The sequence below is a fragment of the Delphinapterus leucas genome, chromosome 14 (genome assembly GCF_059928025.1).
Source record: "Delphinapterus leucas isolate spDelLeu-1000000601 "Yukka" chromosome 14, BTC_Dleu_Yukka2, whole genome shotgun sequence".
In the NCBI taxonomy this organism is placed as follows: domain Eukaryota; kingdom Metazoa; phylum Chordata; class Mammalia; order Artiodactyla; family Monodontidae; genus Delphinapterus; species Delphinapterus leucas.
In genome coordinates this window covers 62,995,197-63,009,916 of record NC_143142.1, presented here as the reverse complement: position 1 = coordinate 63,009,916, position 14,720 = coordinate 62,995,197, and the positions used below count along the sequence as shown (strand labels likewise).

At 36.0% G+C, this 14,720-nt stretch overlaps 1 protein-coding gene across 13 annotated transcripts in view; it reads left to right on the top strand.

The window, feature by feature from the left end:
- The window catches only part of PIAS2 (protein inhibitor of activated STAT 2), a 113,086-nt gene that overhangs the window by 25,676 nt on the left and 72,690 nt on the right, over window positions 1-14,720 (top strand). For all 13 annotated transcript variants that reach the window (XM_089895146.1, XM_089895142.1, XM_022561830.3 and 10 more), the window contains one exon: window positions 5,694-5,778. In XM_089895146.1, the coding sequence (XP_089751272.1) occupies window positions 5,694-5,778 (85 nt within the window). The remainder of the gene's footprint in view (window positions 1-5,693; window positions 5,779-14,720) is intronic.

Sequence of the window (14,720 nt, the reverse complement as noted above, 5' to 3'; positions counted from 1 at the left end):
AAAACTGAGCCAGGGAGGTAGAGTAATGCATTTTATTCCTTCATTACATTCATTCTGAAATAAGGATTCTGTGTTTGTTCGCATTTGTGCAAAGTCCTTTGAGTAGAATTATTGCATCAAAGGGTAAGGACTCTTGATAACATATCAGTAAATTAGTTTCCAGAATAGCTGTGCCAGTTTAAATTCCACAAAGTGAGAGAATGTTTCTCGTTGCACTTTTTACTTCCTGCCTTTATTGATCTTTGCAATTTCGGTAGATGGAAACTTGTATCTTGTTTAGATTTTTCATTTTTAAAATTAATAACAGGAACAAACATTTAAAATGTTTATTACCCAGCTGTGTTTCTTTTATGATTTTACTTTCATTTTTAACTTTTTTTTTAACCAGGTTCATTTATCTGCTTAAAATGTTTCCGTAATTTATTTTTTTGTTCCTCCTTTTTTCATGGTTTTTGGTTCGTACCAATGTACCTACAGTGTCATGGCTCATTCACATGTTTCTTAGGAGTTATTGCAAATTTATTTCTTCGTGTTTAGAGAAAAAGTCAGACGAGTAATGTGCTTAGGTGACCCTACCTCATGGAACTCCTCAGGAATATGGCTAAGGCAGGACTGAGCATAAGAGGCCATGTGGGGTTCTGGTTACAGGGGAAGGTGTTTCAGAACCGGATCGAATGCCTGGAAGGAAGATGACTGGAGATGGAGAGAAGATGCAGCAGCATGTCTTCTCTGCTCCTAGTGTCAGTGGTGTGCCAAGCAGCGAGCTCTTAAGAGGCTTTGTGCCTTGCTTTCCATACTTTCCTTTGTTCAGAAACAGAAATAGGAATTTTCTTACTTTTCTGTATTCTTCATAGAGTTTCTCTTTCATTAACCTCAATTAAAGGAAGGTAATAGGCTTTTTATAAATTTACTAAAATAAAATTTTTGTATCTCATGTGGCTTAGATAAAATAATGCCAGAGGCATTTTTTGTTGAAGAGTGGGTAAGACGAAAACCTGCCTTTTGCTCATAGCTTACATTAGAATGTAAGAAATCCATAAAACCTCAGAGCTTATAAAATAACTTTTTGCTCCTGAGCTAAAAAATTGTTGACTCATGTATTTTTCAGGAGTTCTGCCTATCATTGTTTTTATAAACTTTATAAACAGATTTTGTTTATAACAAGGCTTAAACATTTCCTTATCCTGCCTTCCCCAAAAAGAAAAAAAAAATTTTCTTAATGTATATAGTCTTATTATTTCAGATTGATAAAACAGTGATCTAAAAAAGGCAGTTTTAGACTTTGAAGTAGAAAGTTAAAACATCGGCGTAATACCATATAATCTGCCAAATAAAAGTGGAAAAATTTAATCATTTCCAGTAACGACCTTCATATGAAAATATTTAGTGTCATGATGTCTAAAGCAATGCAGTGACATTTAGAAATTGCCTTAAGTTTTAATGATTTGGTTATATAATGTTGAAAATACTTGTAAAAATTAAAATTTGGGGTAAATCCATTTATTTGGAACACTGTTATGGAGAAACCTATTTACATTTGGGAACTGAGAATTAAATTAGCCTCAGGAATTGAAAGAGAGAACAAATCCGTATTTCAAAGCACATATTCTTTACATCCGTGGGCCAGTCAGTGTATTCTCGATTTAACATATAGTTGATTAGATGATTTCTAAGCCATCAACATACTGTTAAGCAGGAATTAATTAACAACATGGGAAAGATTGAAAGAGCCCTGGTAGAAAAAAAACAAACAAAAAGTCAAAAAATGTCGTTCCAAAACCTCTTGGGAATATTGAAGCCAATAGCCCTTTAGTATTGAGGGAATCGCTGTTACAGCAAGGTGCATGTATTGATGCCAAGTAAAACCCCCAAACAACCACGACGAGTATATTCTATTTAAGAAGATACATTATTACATAGTTTTGCAGTTTGGTTTTATTAAAATTGTTCAAATAAAACTATTTTAGCATTTAAAATGACAAACTGTGGCATCTAGAAAGCATGAGTGTACACAGTAATACTAAGTGAGGTTCTCTATAGCTGAGGTTTTACTGTAACAGATGCATAATCTCCTAATCTGAAAACAGGCTAACAAAATCTCTCTTCTCTTCCCTTAAATAGCTATTCTAATTTGCTCTCACAGGCAGTATTTTTGTCTTTTTTTTCAATTTTCTGTTTTCTTTCTTTTCTTTTTTTAAGATAATTTCTTGTGGTGATGAAATCCTTTCTCTTTAAAAAGTTTGTCTATATTCAGTCTGTACAAAAGAATACATAAAAAACATTGTTATAAAGAATATCCATGAATGAACACCTGTGAAACCACTGCACAGTTTTTAAGAAAGGAACATTGCCAGTATCTTTGAAGCCGTTTCCTTGCCTTTTCCTTTTTGAGTTAAATCGCTATTCTGGATTTTGTGTTTCTCTCTTTTGCTTGTTTTACCATATGTGTATAAAAAAATGTAATGTTTAATTGGCTTGCTTTTGAAATTTATATGATGGTATACTGTGTATCTATTCTTCTGTGACTAGCTCTTTTTGTTCACTCTGTTTACAAACATCTACATGTCAATATGTCTAGCTGTTTGGTATTTTGTGAAATACCTTCCAAGTATTATGAGTCTTTGATTCCTTAAAATTTCTTCATTGTACTTTTCAGATTACAAAAGTAACTTATGCTAGTAATTGAAAATTCAAACATAGAAGTATAACAAAAAGGGAAAGTCCCTCATAACCTCATTTATTACTCAGCTTGAGTCATATCAATAATTAACTGTTTCTCTGCATATTATGTCATCTTTTTTCTCTTCCCCTTCATTAAACAAGGCTCTTCTAACCACAGAACCACTGTGCCACTTTTCTGGTGGAGGTAGTAGGCGTTATTCTACTTGTACCACTGTGAAAAGTGCCCTCTGGAGTTCTGCGCCTTGACAATCTTTCTTAACTGTATTTCTTAGAAATATATTGTACATCTGTAGATTATAGTAGGTCTGCTATCTTGTAGATGTACCATAACTGAACCAGTATTGTGTTGATGTACATTTTCAGTTGTTTTCAGTTTTTATTATTTATTCAGAAGTATTTTAGTGTATAACATATCTTGGGCACTATTCTTGCAGTCTTAGAAACATTGCTGCTGTGAGCATTTTTGCATATGTGTTTCTGAATACTTGCGTTGCATATTCATGAAATGTAAATGCCTAGATGTGTCTATTTTGGGTCAAGGAGTATGATTATTTAATATTTTGATATTCAACTTTTGTAGAGAAATTTTGGTTGCTTCAGAAGCATCGTAGCAATTTATACTCCCAATAATGTATGAATGTATTATTTTCCCTACACCTCATCAGCATTGTGTTGTTGGTCTTTTCATCTTTGTAATCTGATAGGTGACAGATTAATGAGCGTCAGCATCTTTTCTTATTCTTAAATTTCTGAATATTAGGAAATACTCATTAAGCCTCTGGGTGTAGTTAAACAGGTTTAAAGTGATATGCACATTAGTGTAAAGCCATTAAATCACTTCACAATCTCACTTCTAAAGAATTTGGATAAATTCATTTCTGTTAACTCAGTTAACAAGTATATAATGAGGATTTAATTTGGATATGGTCATGTAGCCTAATTGTGGAGAAGTCAGAAGTATGGAGTGGGCTTTAGGAATTTTGCTGTTTAGTTGGAGAGAGAATATTAACATGAGAGAAAAGTAGCAAGCAGTTATATGCTTGTATGACGAAGCCCTATAACTTGTGAACCTAAAGCTCAAATATTGTATTGGCTTAATGAATGAAGAAGTTAATCAAGACTTTTTGGAGTAGGAGGGACACTTGAGGGAGCTTTGAAGGATGAATGTGCCTGCTTTGAATTGATGGAGTGTGTCGGAGAGTGGGCATCAGGAAAGGTGAGAACTGTGAGTAGTCACAGGAGTAGAAATAAAAATGACACAGTTGTGAGACCTGACAGTGAATAGAGCAGGACTTGGGGAGACACTGGAAATGTAGATTTGTTAAGAAAGAGTTGAGGCCATTGTTATGGAGGTTCTCATAGATAAAGGAGTTTAGACATGGTTCATTCACAGGTAAGTTCTGCTTAGCATTTTTCAGCAGAGGAATGGTGATGAAAAAGTGGTGCTGAGGATTACCAGCTCTGCACTTGTGTCCTGATGAGGGACTGGCAGAGAGGCAGGGTTGCTCCTTCATTTGTACAAAGTAATAATAGGTTTTGAGTAGGATGGTGGTAGTGAAAATAGGAGGCAGCCAATAAGAAAATTAAAAAGCAAAACAAAACAGGACTTAATGACTAACTGGATATAGGGGATGAAGACGGAGAACTGAGATAAAGGAAATGAATGATTTCTGTGATTGAACAATTGGTAACAATTCTCCTTTTTTCATAATTCTGAATTAAAGCCACTGTTTTACAAGAAGAGTGAAACCTCAGTACTCTGCCCTCCCCAAATGATCTTTGCAGCTGGTGTATAGGGAGAAGAGTATTTTAGTATTAAACATCACTGATGGTTATTAACATAATGATTGTTTCTGTATAGATAAAATTCTTCCAGGTGATTCGAGTTTTCTATATTCTGTTTAAATCTCATAAAATTAGAAAAATTTTGCTGTGTGTATAGGAGGATTATCATTTTAGAATGTTCTCATAAAGCAGTGTTTAATGATAACTGTAAATTGATTATTGGAATATAGATGCATATTCAGTCAAGTGTTCATTGAAAGCATTCATTGTTTTAATGAGTGCTAGAACATCATTGAATCTGTTAAAGTTCTTTGAGAAGAAAATACACTTCAGTTTTTAATAATACACTTCTGAAGGATGACTTCATTAGATAATCTTTTTAAACTAGCTAATCATCTCTATGCCGATAATTATTTTGTGTCTTAATAAGTCTCCCAACCTAGAAGTTTTAAAATTTTATCTTATATGAATGCTCTGTGTAATTGAATATAAAGTATTGAAAACAAAACACAACAACAAAAGTAACAAAACAAACAAGAACAAAAGAGACCTGAATCTTGGATAGAATTCTCCTCGGGGGTGTTTTTGACTTCCTCAGACTTTTCATTAGATGATACCGTAGTCAAGGATGAAATGTAATTTTGAAGGTTGTGTTTTATATATATATATATATATATATATATATATGTGTGTGTGTGTGTGTGTGTGTGCATATATATATATATATATATATATATATATATATATATATATATATATACTTTTTTTTTTTTTTTTGCGGTACGCGGGCCTCTTACTGTTGTGGCCTCTCCCATTGCGGAGCACAGGCTCCGGACGCGCAGGCTCAGCGGCCACGGCTCACGGGCCTAGCCGCTCCGCGACATGTGGGATCTTCCCGGACCGGGGCACGAACCCGTGTCCCCTGCATCGCAGGCAGACTCTCAACCACTGCGCCACCAGGGAAGCCCGAAGGTTGTGTTATATTTTGATTAAAATTAGTATGTTAGAATAAAGAATGACAAATGTTTAACATTGAACCTGCTTTAGAGTGACTTTACTTTCATGAGTCCAAGATGAATGTAGCTTAGTACTTTCTATTGGTGCATTTTAACCATAAAAGTTTCAGAATTCAGCAGACTCTTTATCAGAAGTGCCTGGTTATTGCAGGTTCTTCTGTTATTGGATTTGTTATTGGAATATTATCTTTCTTTTTTTTTCTTCCCCAGTTCAAAGCAGTATTCAACGGTTTCAAGAGAAGTTTTTTATTTTTGCTCTGACACCTCAACAAGTTAGAGAGATATGCATATCCAGGTAAGAGGAGTTTGGAATATATTCTCCAGGATGTTGGTGTATTAGTCTGCTAGGCCTGCCGTAACAGAGTACCACAGACTGGGTGGCTTAAAGAACAGAAATTTGTCTTCTCACATTTCAGGAGGCTTGAAGTCCAAGACGAAGGTGTTGACAGATTTGGTTTCTTCTGAGCCCTCCCTCCTTGGCTTGCAGATGGCTGCCTTCTTGCTGTGTGTACTCACATGGCCTTTCCTCTGTGTGCCTGTGTATTCCTGGTGTCTCTTATAAGGACACCAGTCCTAGTGGATTAAGGCTCCACCCTTATGACCTCATTCAATCTTAATGACCTCTTTAAAGTCCCCAACTCCACAGACAGTCACACTGGGGGTTAGGGCTTCAGCATATGAATTTTGGGGGAACACAGTTCAGTCCATAACAGTTGGGCCATTTCTCCTTAAGGTAAGCATAGTATATTTTGACTAAGGTTAGCCAAATATTTAATAAATACTCTGTTAGAAAAAAATTTTAACTTTTGAATAAAACCCCTTTGAATTACTTTTGGCAGTAACTTTTTTTTAATGAAACTTTTATTCTAAATATAGCAACATAAAGAATTTGTGGTAACAGAACAAAGATAGAGTGACCATAAACTTCATCATCCAAACATAGGCATTTTTAGAGTGAAAATGGATATTATTAATAATTTTTTCTGGGATAAGAACATAAACTGGGACCATTCTGAGCTATATGCTCACCTAGACCAAAAAATTAGCAGAAATATGAATACAATTATGAAAAATACTCTTAGCTTTTCCATTTCAAAAAATAGGGTAAACTTAAACACATTTATAAAGAGCAAATGAACTAAGAGATAGGAGGAAAGAAAAGGAAATCTGTAGTATATACTTTCCCAGTTAAAAATATAGTCATCGTTGGTGTTAATAATATATTATTTATAAGACTTTAGAAAGATTTAGCATAAGAAAACTGAGACTCCTGCAGGTCACATGATTTTCTGGGATTGTAGAGTTAAAAGTTGGAACAAAGATTTGAGCAAATTAGAGGTTTTTTGCATCCTTTCAGCTCTTCATTAGAACACTCACCTTCTCTGAGATGTTAATAGGAGTGTTTAAAAAGTAAAGATTCAACAGTTAAGTTTTGGAAATTCTGTATTCAACGTAGGTACATAAGTTCTTAAAGCCAGACTTTTCAGCCTTTAATATGTTAATGTGTATTGTCAATCTCCCAGGGTGGTGGATCCAAATTTATGGGCCTCTCTCTCTTTTAAACATCCTGACATCTTGAAGATGCACTGTTATGTGGAGGAGTATGGGACACACACAGCTTTAGATTCTTTCGTTAATCACATCACTGCTCTCAACAGTCTCAGAATGATTTTATAACTTGACCTGGTAAAATTTGAGCTCCCAAAAATTAGTGCTTAGATAGTCTGGCTCTCCCACAAAAGGGAAAAAGACAAAGTGTTGAAAAATAAGATTAAAAGAAAAAAAAAGAGGCAGTACTAAGGATTAGTCCAAAAGACCCAATATCCAAATAATAGAGGTTTTAGGAAAAGTAGAGAAAATTTAGAGGAGGAAATTATCAAAGAAGTAAAATGAATGTAGCTTGATGGAGTTCATGTCCACCAGGGGCAAGACATTGCAGGCAGTTTTTATAAATTGGAAGTACTTTCAATCTTGGGGATAGTAATAAACCAACTAAAAAATTAATAGGATAAATGAAAAATTATATTTTATATCCAAGCCATATCATTATTATTAAGTTTTGTTTGTTATTCATTGATGATTCCTTGCTTGAGAACATTTACTAAGTGTTTATTAGGTACAAAACACTGTATTGTATGACATGCCTCTTTTCTACAAGTTGCTTGCAGTCTCGCTAGTGAACTAGCTCATATACCTAAAATGATTGTTGGCATTGCAAGAGCCAGCATGAAAAGAGCCAATTCAGTAATGACAAATAAGAGCTGATTTATAGGAGAAGATTACTATTAACGTTGGTGGTCTGGGAAAGCTTCTTTAGGGTGTTGGGTGGGCCTTTGAAGGAAGGAGATTATTTACTCAGCATGGAATTGTGAATAATATGTACCATTTGCCTTAAAAAGGTGTGTGTGTGTAATTTGCGTAAGTACATAAAATATGTCTGGACAAATATGATAAGCTGCCTCTGGAGGAGGGAATCAGGTGGCCAGGGTCGGAATTGGGGGAGTCTCTTCACTTTATATCCTTTTTTGTATCTATTTGAACTATGTGAATGTATTAACTAGTCAAAAAAAATGAATGACTAAAATTTAAATAATTATTTTCAATTAAAAATCTTAATCATGTTCTGCAGATGGATGGTGGTGATGGTATAATGTGAATGTACTTAAAGCCATAGAACTATACACTTTAAGATGGTTAACATGATAAATTTTATCTTATGAATATTTAACCACAATAAAAATAAAAAAAAATTAACCATAAAAGTAAGGCTATTTGTGATCCTACCAGCAAAGAAGACAAAACACACATACACATGTGCATGCAAACTCCAACCTTTTCAGAGTTGGGTAATCAAATAGTAAAAAATCTCCTTCCTAAGAAGCAGAAGTAACAGTTTGGTACCCATTACCTAGGTTTAATAATTATCAACATTTTGGAATCTGTATGTGACCACTCCTCAACTTTTTTCCTGAAATATTTTAAAGGAAATTGCAGACATCGTGTAATTTCACCCAGAAATACCTCAAGATACATCTCTAATTTTTAATGTAATCACACTAAAAAATTAATAATTCTTTAATATAAAAGTGTCTACCCTATATTGAAATTTTCTCAGTTGTTCTTCAGTATTCAGACATGTATTATTTTGACTTTTATGTCTCCCAAGATTAAAAAAAAACCTTTTTACTTTGAAGTAATCTTAGGTTTATAGAAAACATGTGAAAGTAGTAGATAATACTCTTCAGCCAGTTCCTTTAATATTACCATGTTGCATAATTATAAGTGCAGTTATCAAAACCAAGAAATTAACCTTGGTGTAATACTATTAACTAAACTACAGTCTTTATTCAGGTTTCATCAGTTTTTTTTTTCTTTTGCGGTACGTGGGCCTCTCACTGTTGTGGCCTCTCCCGTCACGGAGCACAGGCTCCAGACGCGCAGGCTCAGCGGCCATGGCTCACGGGCCCAGCCGCTCCGCGGCATGTGGGATCTTCCCGGACTGGGGCACGAACCCATGTGCCCTGCATCGGCAGGCTGACTCTCAACCACTGCACCACCAGGGAAGCCCTCATCAGTTTTTCTGCTAATTAATTTCTGTTCCTGGATCCAATCCAAGATCCCAAATCACATTTAATAGTTGTGTCATTAGTCTCTTTCAGTCTGTGATGGTTTCTTAGTGTTTTCTTCTCTTTCTTAACTTCCGATATTTTTGTGGAGTACTGATCAGGTATTTTGTAGAACGTTCCTCAGTTTGGGTTTGTCTGATGTTTTGTCATGATTAGATTGAGATTATGCATTTTTAGCAAGAGTACCTCAAGTTATATGCCCTTCTCAGTGTATCATAACAGTGATCCATAATATTGATACATCTTATATTTGGTGATGTTAATTTTGATCACTTGGGTAAGGTACTGTTCACCAGACTTCTGCACTGTAAAGTTGCTGTTTTTTTCCTTTGTTATTAATAAATATCTTGGGGGAGATATTTTGAGACTAGGCACATATTCTGTTTATCTTCAGATTTTTCCCACCAATTTAGCATTCACTCATGGATCTTGCCTTCAGTACTTACTTCATCATAAACACTCTTGTGCTCCAATGATGTGATTTTTCTGTTATTATTCTTTTCCACATTGGAGTTATTCTTTTGTAAGGAAGGGCTGTCCCTTGCCCCACATTTATTTATTCAGTTACTTGCTTGTATCTGTGTGGGCCCTGGAGTACTCTGGGGTGCTATATAATTCATATTGTTGCTCAAACTGTTCTACCTTTGGCTATTGGCCATTCTTTCAGGTTGGCTCCTATGCCCTTTTGATATGTCTCCACACATTTCTGAGGACTACTTTACTGCTCCAGGCTCATCTTTTATTTTCTCTGCCCCAGTTCTGGAAAGATAACCTCTCCAAGGAGCTCTGGTTCCGCTCTTACAGTACTTCCTACCACTTTCTTTGGAAAAAAGTGGTTCATTTGACTCTGTTAGCATATTACACATTCTGGATTTGTATAATCGTGCACCTTGTGGTATCATTTGACTTCTATCCCTATGGTTCTCAAATTTTGCTGCATATTAGAATCAACTGGGGAGCCTTTAAGACTCCAAATGCCCAGATTTCATTCATACCAATTAAATTAGAATCTCTGAGGGTGGAACCCAAACAGCAGTAGTTTTTAAAGCTCCCCAGATGTTTCCAGTGTGCAAATTTGAGAACTGCTGTGCATCCAGCTCCTCCCCTTTGCCTGTAATGGTGATAAGGTCTAAACCAGAGGCGTGAATACATTCAGGTTTGGGTTGTTTTTTTTTTCTATTACATCTTATAACGATTGAATAGTGAGTTCAGCTCTGTTCTTGGCTATAGCACCACTCCTTCCATTGGGTACCATTGCCTCTGTAATCATGCTCTCTCAGTTTCTTACACTGACATCTCTTGCATGTTCCCGAAATCAGCGTGTGATTCTCTTCTCGCTGCTCTGTGATAGTATCTGTGGATGTGCTTTTTTTTTTTTTTATTAACTGGCTTCAAAGAGATTTTTGCTTAGTATATATTTCAGTCTATTGCCTATTTCATTAATGGCATGGGATCTGCCTGGACAGGCCTCTTTGTATTATCCCATACTTCATCTACCACATCCCCTCAGTTTGCTACACTCTGTTGATCCTTCTTTTATGTCTCTTTCAAGATTTAAAACTTGAATTAACTCTACCTTTGAGGGAGTTAGCATGGTCTTTAGAGTAGTATCAATTGGAATGTGAATTCTGGCTCAATCACTTAAGTCTGTCTGCCCCTAGGTAAGTTCCTAAAGCCTATTGAATCTTATTTACCCAGTGTGTAAAATTGGAAAAATAATCACCACCTCACTCAATGATTGGGGGTTGAATGCCATTACTGGCTCTACCTCTGCTTATCCTGGTGAGTAGCATCACCATCTATCCAGTTGCACCATTCCAAAACCTGGGTACCATCCTAGGTCCCCTTATCCTACCTTCCTGTATCTAGTCAGTCACTGAGTCCTATCAGTTATTATCCCTAAATATCATTCAGTGATATTTATGTTTAAATAACTTTCAAGCCCTCATCTTTTGCCTATACAATTGTAATGACCTCCTAACTCTCCCAGCTGACCAAGTGATCTTTCTAAAGCCCATTCAGTTTTTTCTTTCTTGTGCTTAAAAACCCTGTAGTTTTTTCTTTCTTGTGCTTAAAAACCTTATGAAGTCCATACTCCATTGCTTGACAATTCTCTTCAACATCCTACTCTACTCATCTTCTTTTTTCAAAATTTAATTTTTTAAATTGAAGTATAGTTGATTTACAGTATTGCATCAGTTTCAGGGGGAGGTGCCGCTAAGTTATTCAGATACATATGTATCTTTTTTTTTTTTTTTTTTTTTTTTTTGCGGTACGCAGGCCTCTCACTGCCGTGGCCTCTCCCGCTGCGGAGCACAGGCTCCGGACGCGCAGGCTCAGCGGCCATGGCTCACGGGCCCAGCCGCTCCGCGGCACGTGGGATTTTCCCAGACCGGGGCACGAACCCGTGTCCCCTGCATCGGCAGACGGACTCTCAACCACTGTGCCACCAGGGAAGCCCTATATGTATCTTTTATAGATTCTTTTCCATTATAGGTTGTTACAAGATATTGAATATAGTTCCATGTGCTGTACTGTAAATCCTTATTATCTATTTTATATATATGGTGGTATCTTTTAATCCCATACTCTTAATTTATCCCTACCCCTAGCCCTCTTTCCCTTTTGAAAACCGTAAGTCTGTTTTCTGTGTCTGTGAGTTTGTTTTCTGTTTTGTAAATAAGTTCATTTGTGTTATTTTTTTTAGATTCCACATATAAGTGGTATATAATATTTGTCTTTCTCTGTCTGACTTACTTCACTTAGTATGATAATCTCTTGGTCCACCCATGTTGCTGAAAATGACAATATTTTATTCTTTTTTATGGCTGAGTAATACTCCATTGTGTTTGTGTGTGTGTCTGTGTGTATCTGTATCTTCTTTATCCATTCATCTGTTGATGGACACTTAGGTTGCTTCCATGTCTTGACTATTGTAGTGCTGCTGTGAACGTTGGGGTGCATGTATCTTTTTGAATTAAGAGTGTTTGTCTCCTGGATATATGCCTGGGAGTGGGATTTCTGGATCATATGGTAACTCTAGTTTTTAAGGGAACCTCCACACTGTACTCCATAGTGGCTGCACCAGTTTGCATTCCCACCAACAGTGTAGCAGGGTTCCTTTTCCTCCACACCTTCTCCAGCATTTATTATTTGTAGACTTTTTGATGATAGCCCTTCTGACTCATGTGAGGTGATACCTCATTGTAGTTTTGACTTACATTTCTCTGATGATTAACAGTGTTGTTGGCCATCTGCATTTCCTTTTTGGAAAAATGTCTGTTTGGTTCTGTTCATTTTTTAATCGGGTATTTTTTTGATGTTGAGTTGTATGAGCTGTTTATAAATGTTGGATATTGATTCCTTATCAGTCATATCTGCAAATATTTTCTGCCATTCCGTACATTGTCTTTTTGTTTTGTGGATGGTTTACTTTGCTTTTGTAAAAGCTTTTATATTTGATTAGGTCCCATTTGTTTATTTTTCCTTCCTTTTCCACATTAAGGAAGTTTTCAGCTGTTATGTCTTCAAATATGTTCTCAGGCCCTTTCTCTTTCTCTTCTCCTTTTGGGGGCCCCTATAATGTGAATTATTAGTGATTTTTGATGTCCCAGAGGTCCCTTAAACTATCCTCATTTCTTTTCATTCTTTTTTTCTTTTTTCTGTTCAGTGGCAGTGATTTCTGCTACTGTCTTCCAGCCCACTGATCCATTCCTGTGTATCATTTACTCTGTTGTTGATTCCTTCTAGTATATTTTTCATTTCAGTTATTATATTCTTCATCTCTGGTTGTTCATTATATTTTCTAACTCTGTTAAAAACTTCTAACTTCTCACCCTGTGCATCCATTCTTCTCCCAAATTCTTCGATCATCTTGTGATCATTACTCTTTCTTGGGTAGATTGCCTATCTCTGCTTCACATAGTTTTTCTTCTGGAGTTTTATCTCGTTTCTTCATCTGGAAATGTTCCTCTGCCATCTCATTTTGTCTAAGTTGCTCTTTGTATTTTTGTGTATGTGGTAGGTTAGTTTTGTTTCTCGACTTTGGAGAAGTGGCCTGTGTAGGATCTACTAAACTTTTTTTAATCATCTCATCTCCTGTCACTCTTTAGCAGCCTATACTCTAGCTAGACTTTCATAGCAGTGCATCTTTGCATATCCTCTTCCTCCTTACTCTGTTTGGCAAACGTGAGTCATGTTTTAAGGGCCAGTTCAAGTCTTCCCTCTTCTGTGATACCTTTTCACATTTCCCCAAATTCATCATTTGTCTCTCTCTGTACTACTCCCATGTACTTATTTTCTATTAAAGCATTTATTTGACTACTTGGTTTCAGTAAGAAGTTTGTAAATTCAGCATCTGTTACTCATTTTTATATTCTCAGAGCCTGTCACAGTGCCTGGCATATAGTAAATGCCTTTATATCTGATAAATGAGTTCAACATGTGAAAGTTCCTAGAGCAGTGACTGGCAGAAAATGAATGTCAGAAGATGCTTAGTCATTACTCGTCACGTTTGTGAAGATCTGTAACACATTGCCTTTCCCAGTTTATGTTAATTTCCCTTACTGGAATAAAGTATAAATCCTTAGTGAACCATTCAAAACCCTTTATAACGTTCTCCCATTTATCTTTCTAGGTTCATCTTTTGTCTTTTCTCTTTTTGAAAATTATGTTCCCAACCTAACAAGTTTCTGCCATGTATCTCTGGTTGATACTCACCTTTCCTTCTGTTGAGAATCACCCTACTAGTGAAGACACTGTTACTGATGGAAGTGTGTCTCTCTACGTGGAAATAGAACCACTGCTGTACAAACCCTGTTTTCTAATTTGTTTGGACTGATTGCCTTGAACTTTCAAGACAAAATTGAATTTCCCTCTTTTCTGTAACACTTATTTTTCATAATGTACTGTAACACTTACCACATATTATTTTAGTTGTATATATTTGTTACTTACTAGCATATGAGACCTTTGAGAGCAAATATTATGTCTTATTTGTCTTTGATGCTCCAGCACCCAGACTTTGCAGTGTTTCTTGATTTTAATGAGCAGAATGATATGAGTTACTCTCAAGAGGTCAGTGTTGTCTAGGATATTTTGAATTGGCATTTGAGAAATGTGGAAGCTACTACTGGCAAGAGAAATAGTTAACAATAATAGCAGCCAGCTGCTCACACTTGTTAAGCACTTCTTATATCCAGGCACTTCGCATGTAGTATTAACACGTTTGTCACAACAACTTCATGAAGTAGATGCAGTAATTTTCCATCTTTAACAGATGTAACTGAGGCACAGAAAGGTTAGGTAATTTGCCCAAGGTCATACAGTTTGGGACTATGGAACTCAGGCTGATCACTACTGTGCTTTACTGCCTTCCAGTGAACATAGAGAATTGGAAGCAGTAAGAAGCAAGTTGGAACAAGATGGAGGGCTATATGTACTCTCAAGACAGGACTAGTCTCTAATGATCTTCTCTCTGACACAGTCCAGGATTTATGATAATGGCTAAGGAGAAGATTTCTTAAACTGTAAAGAGAATACATGTCACTTGGGGAATCTTACTAAAATTCAGATTCTAATTCTGTAGTTTTGGAGTGGAGCCTGAGATTCT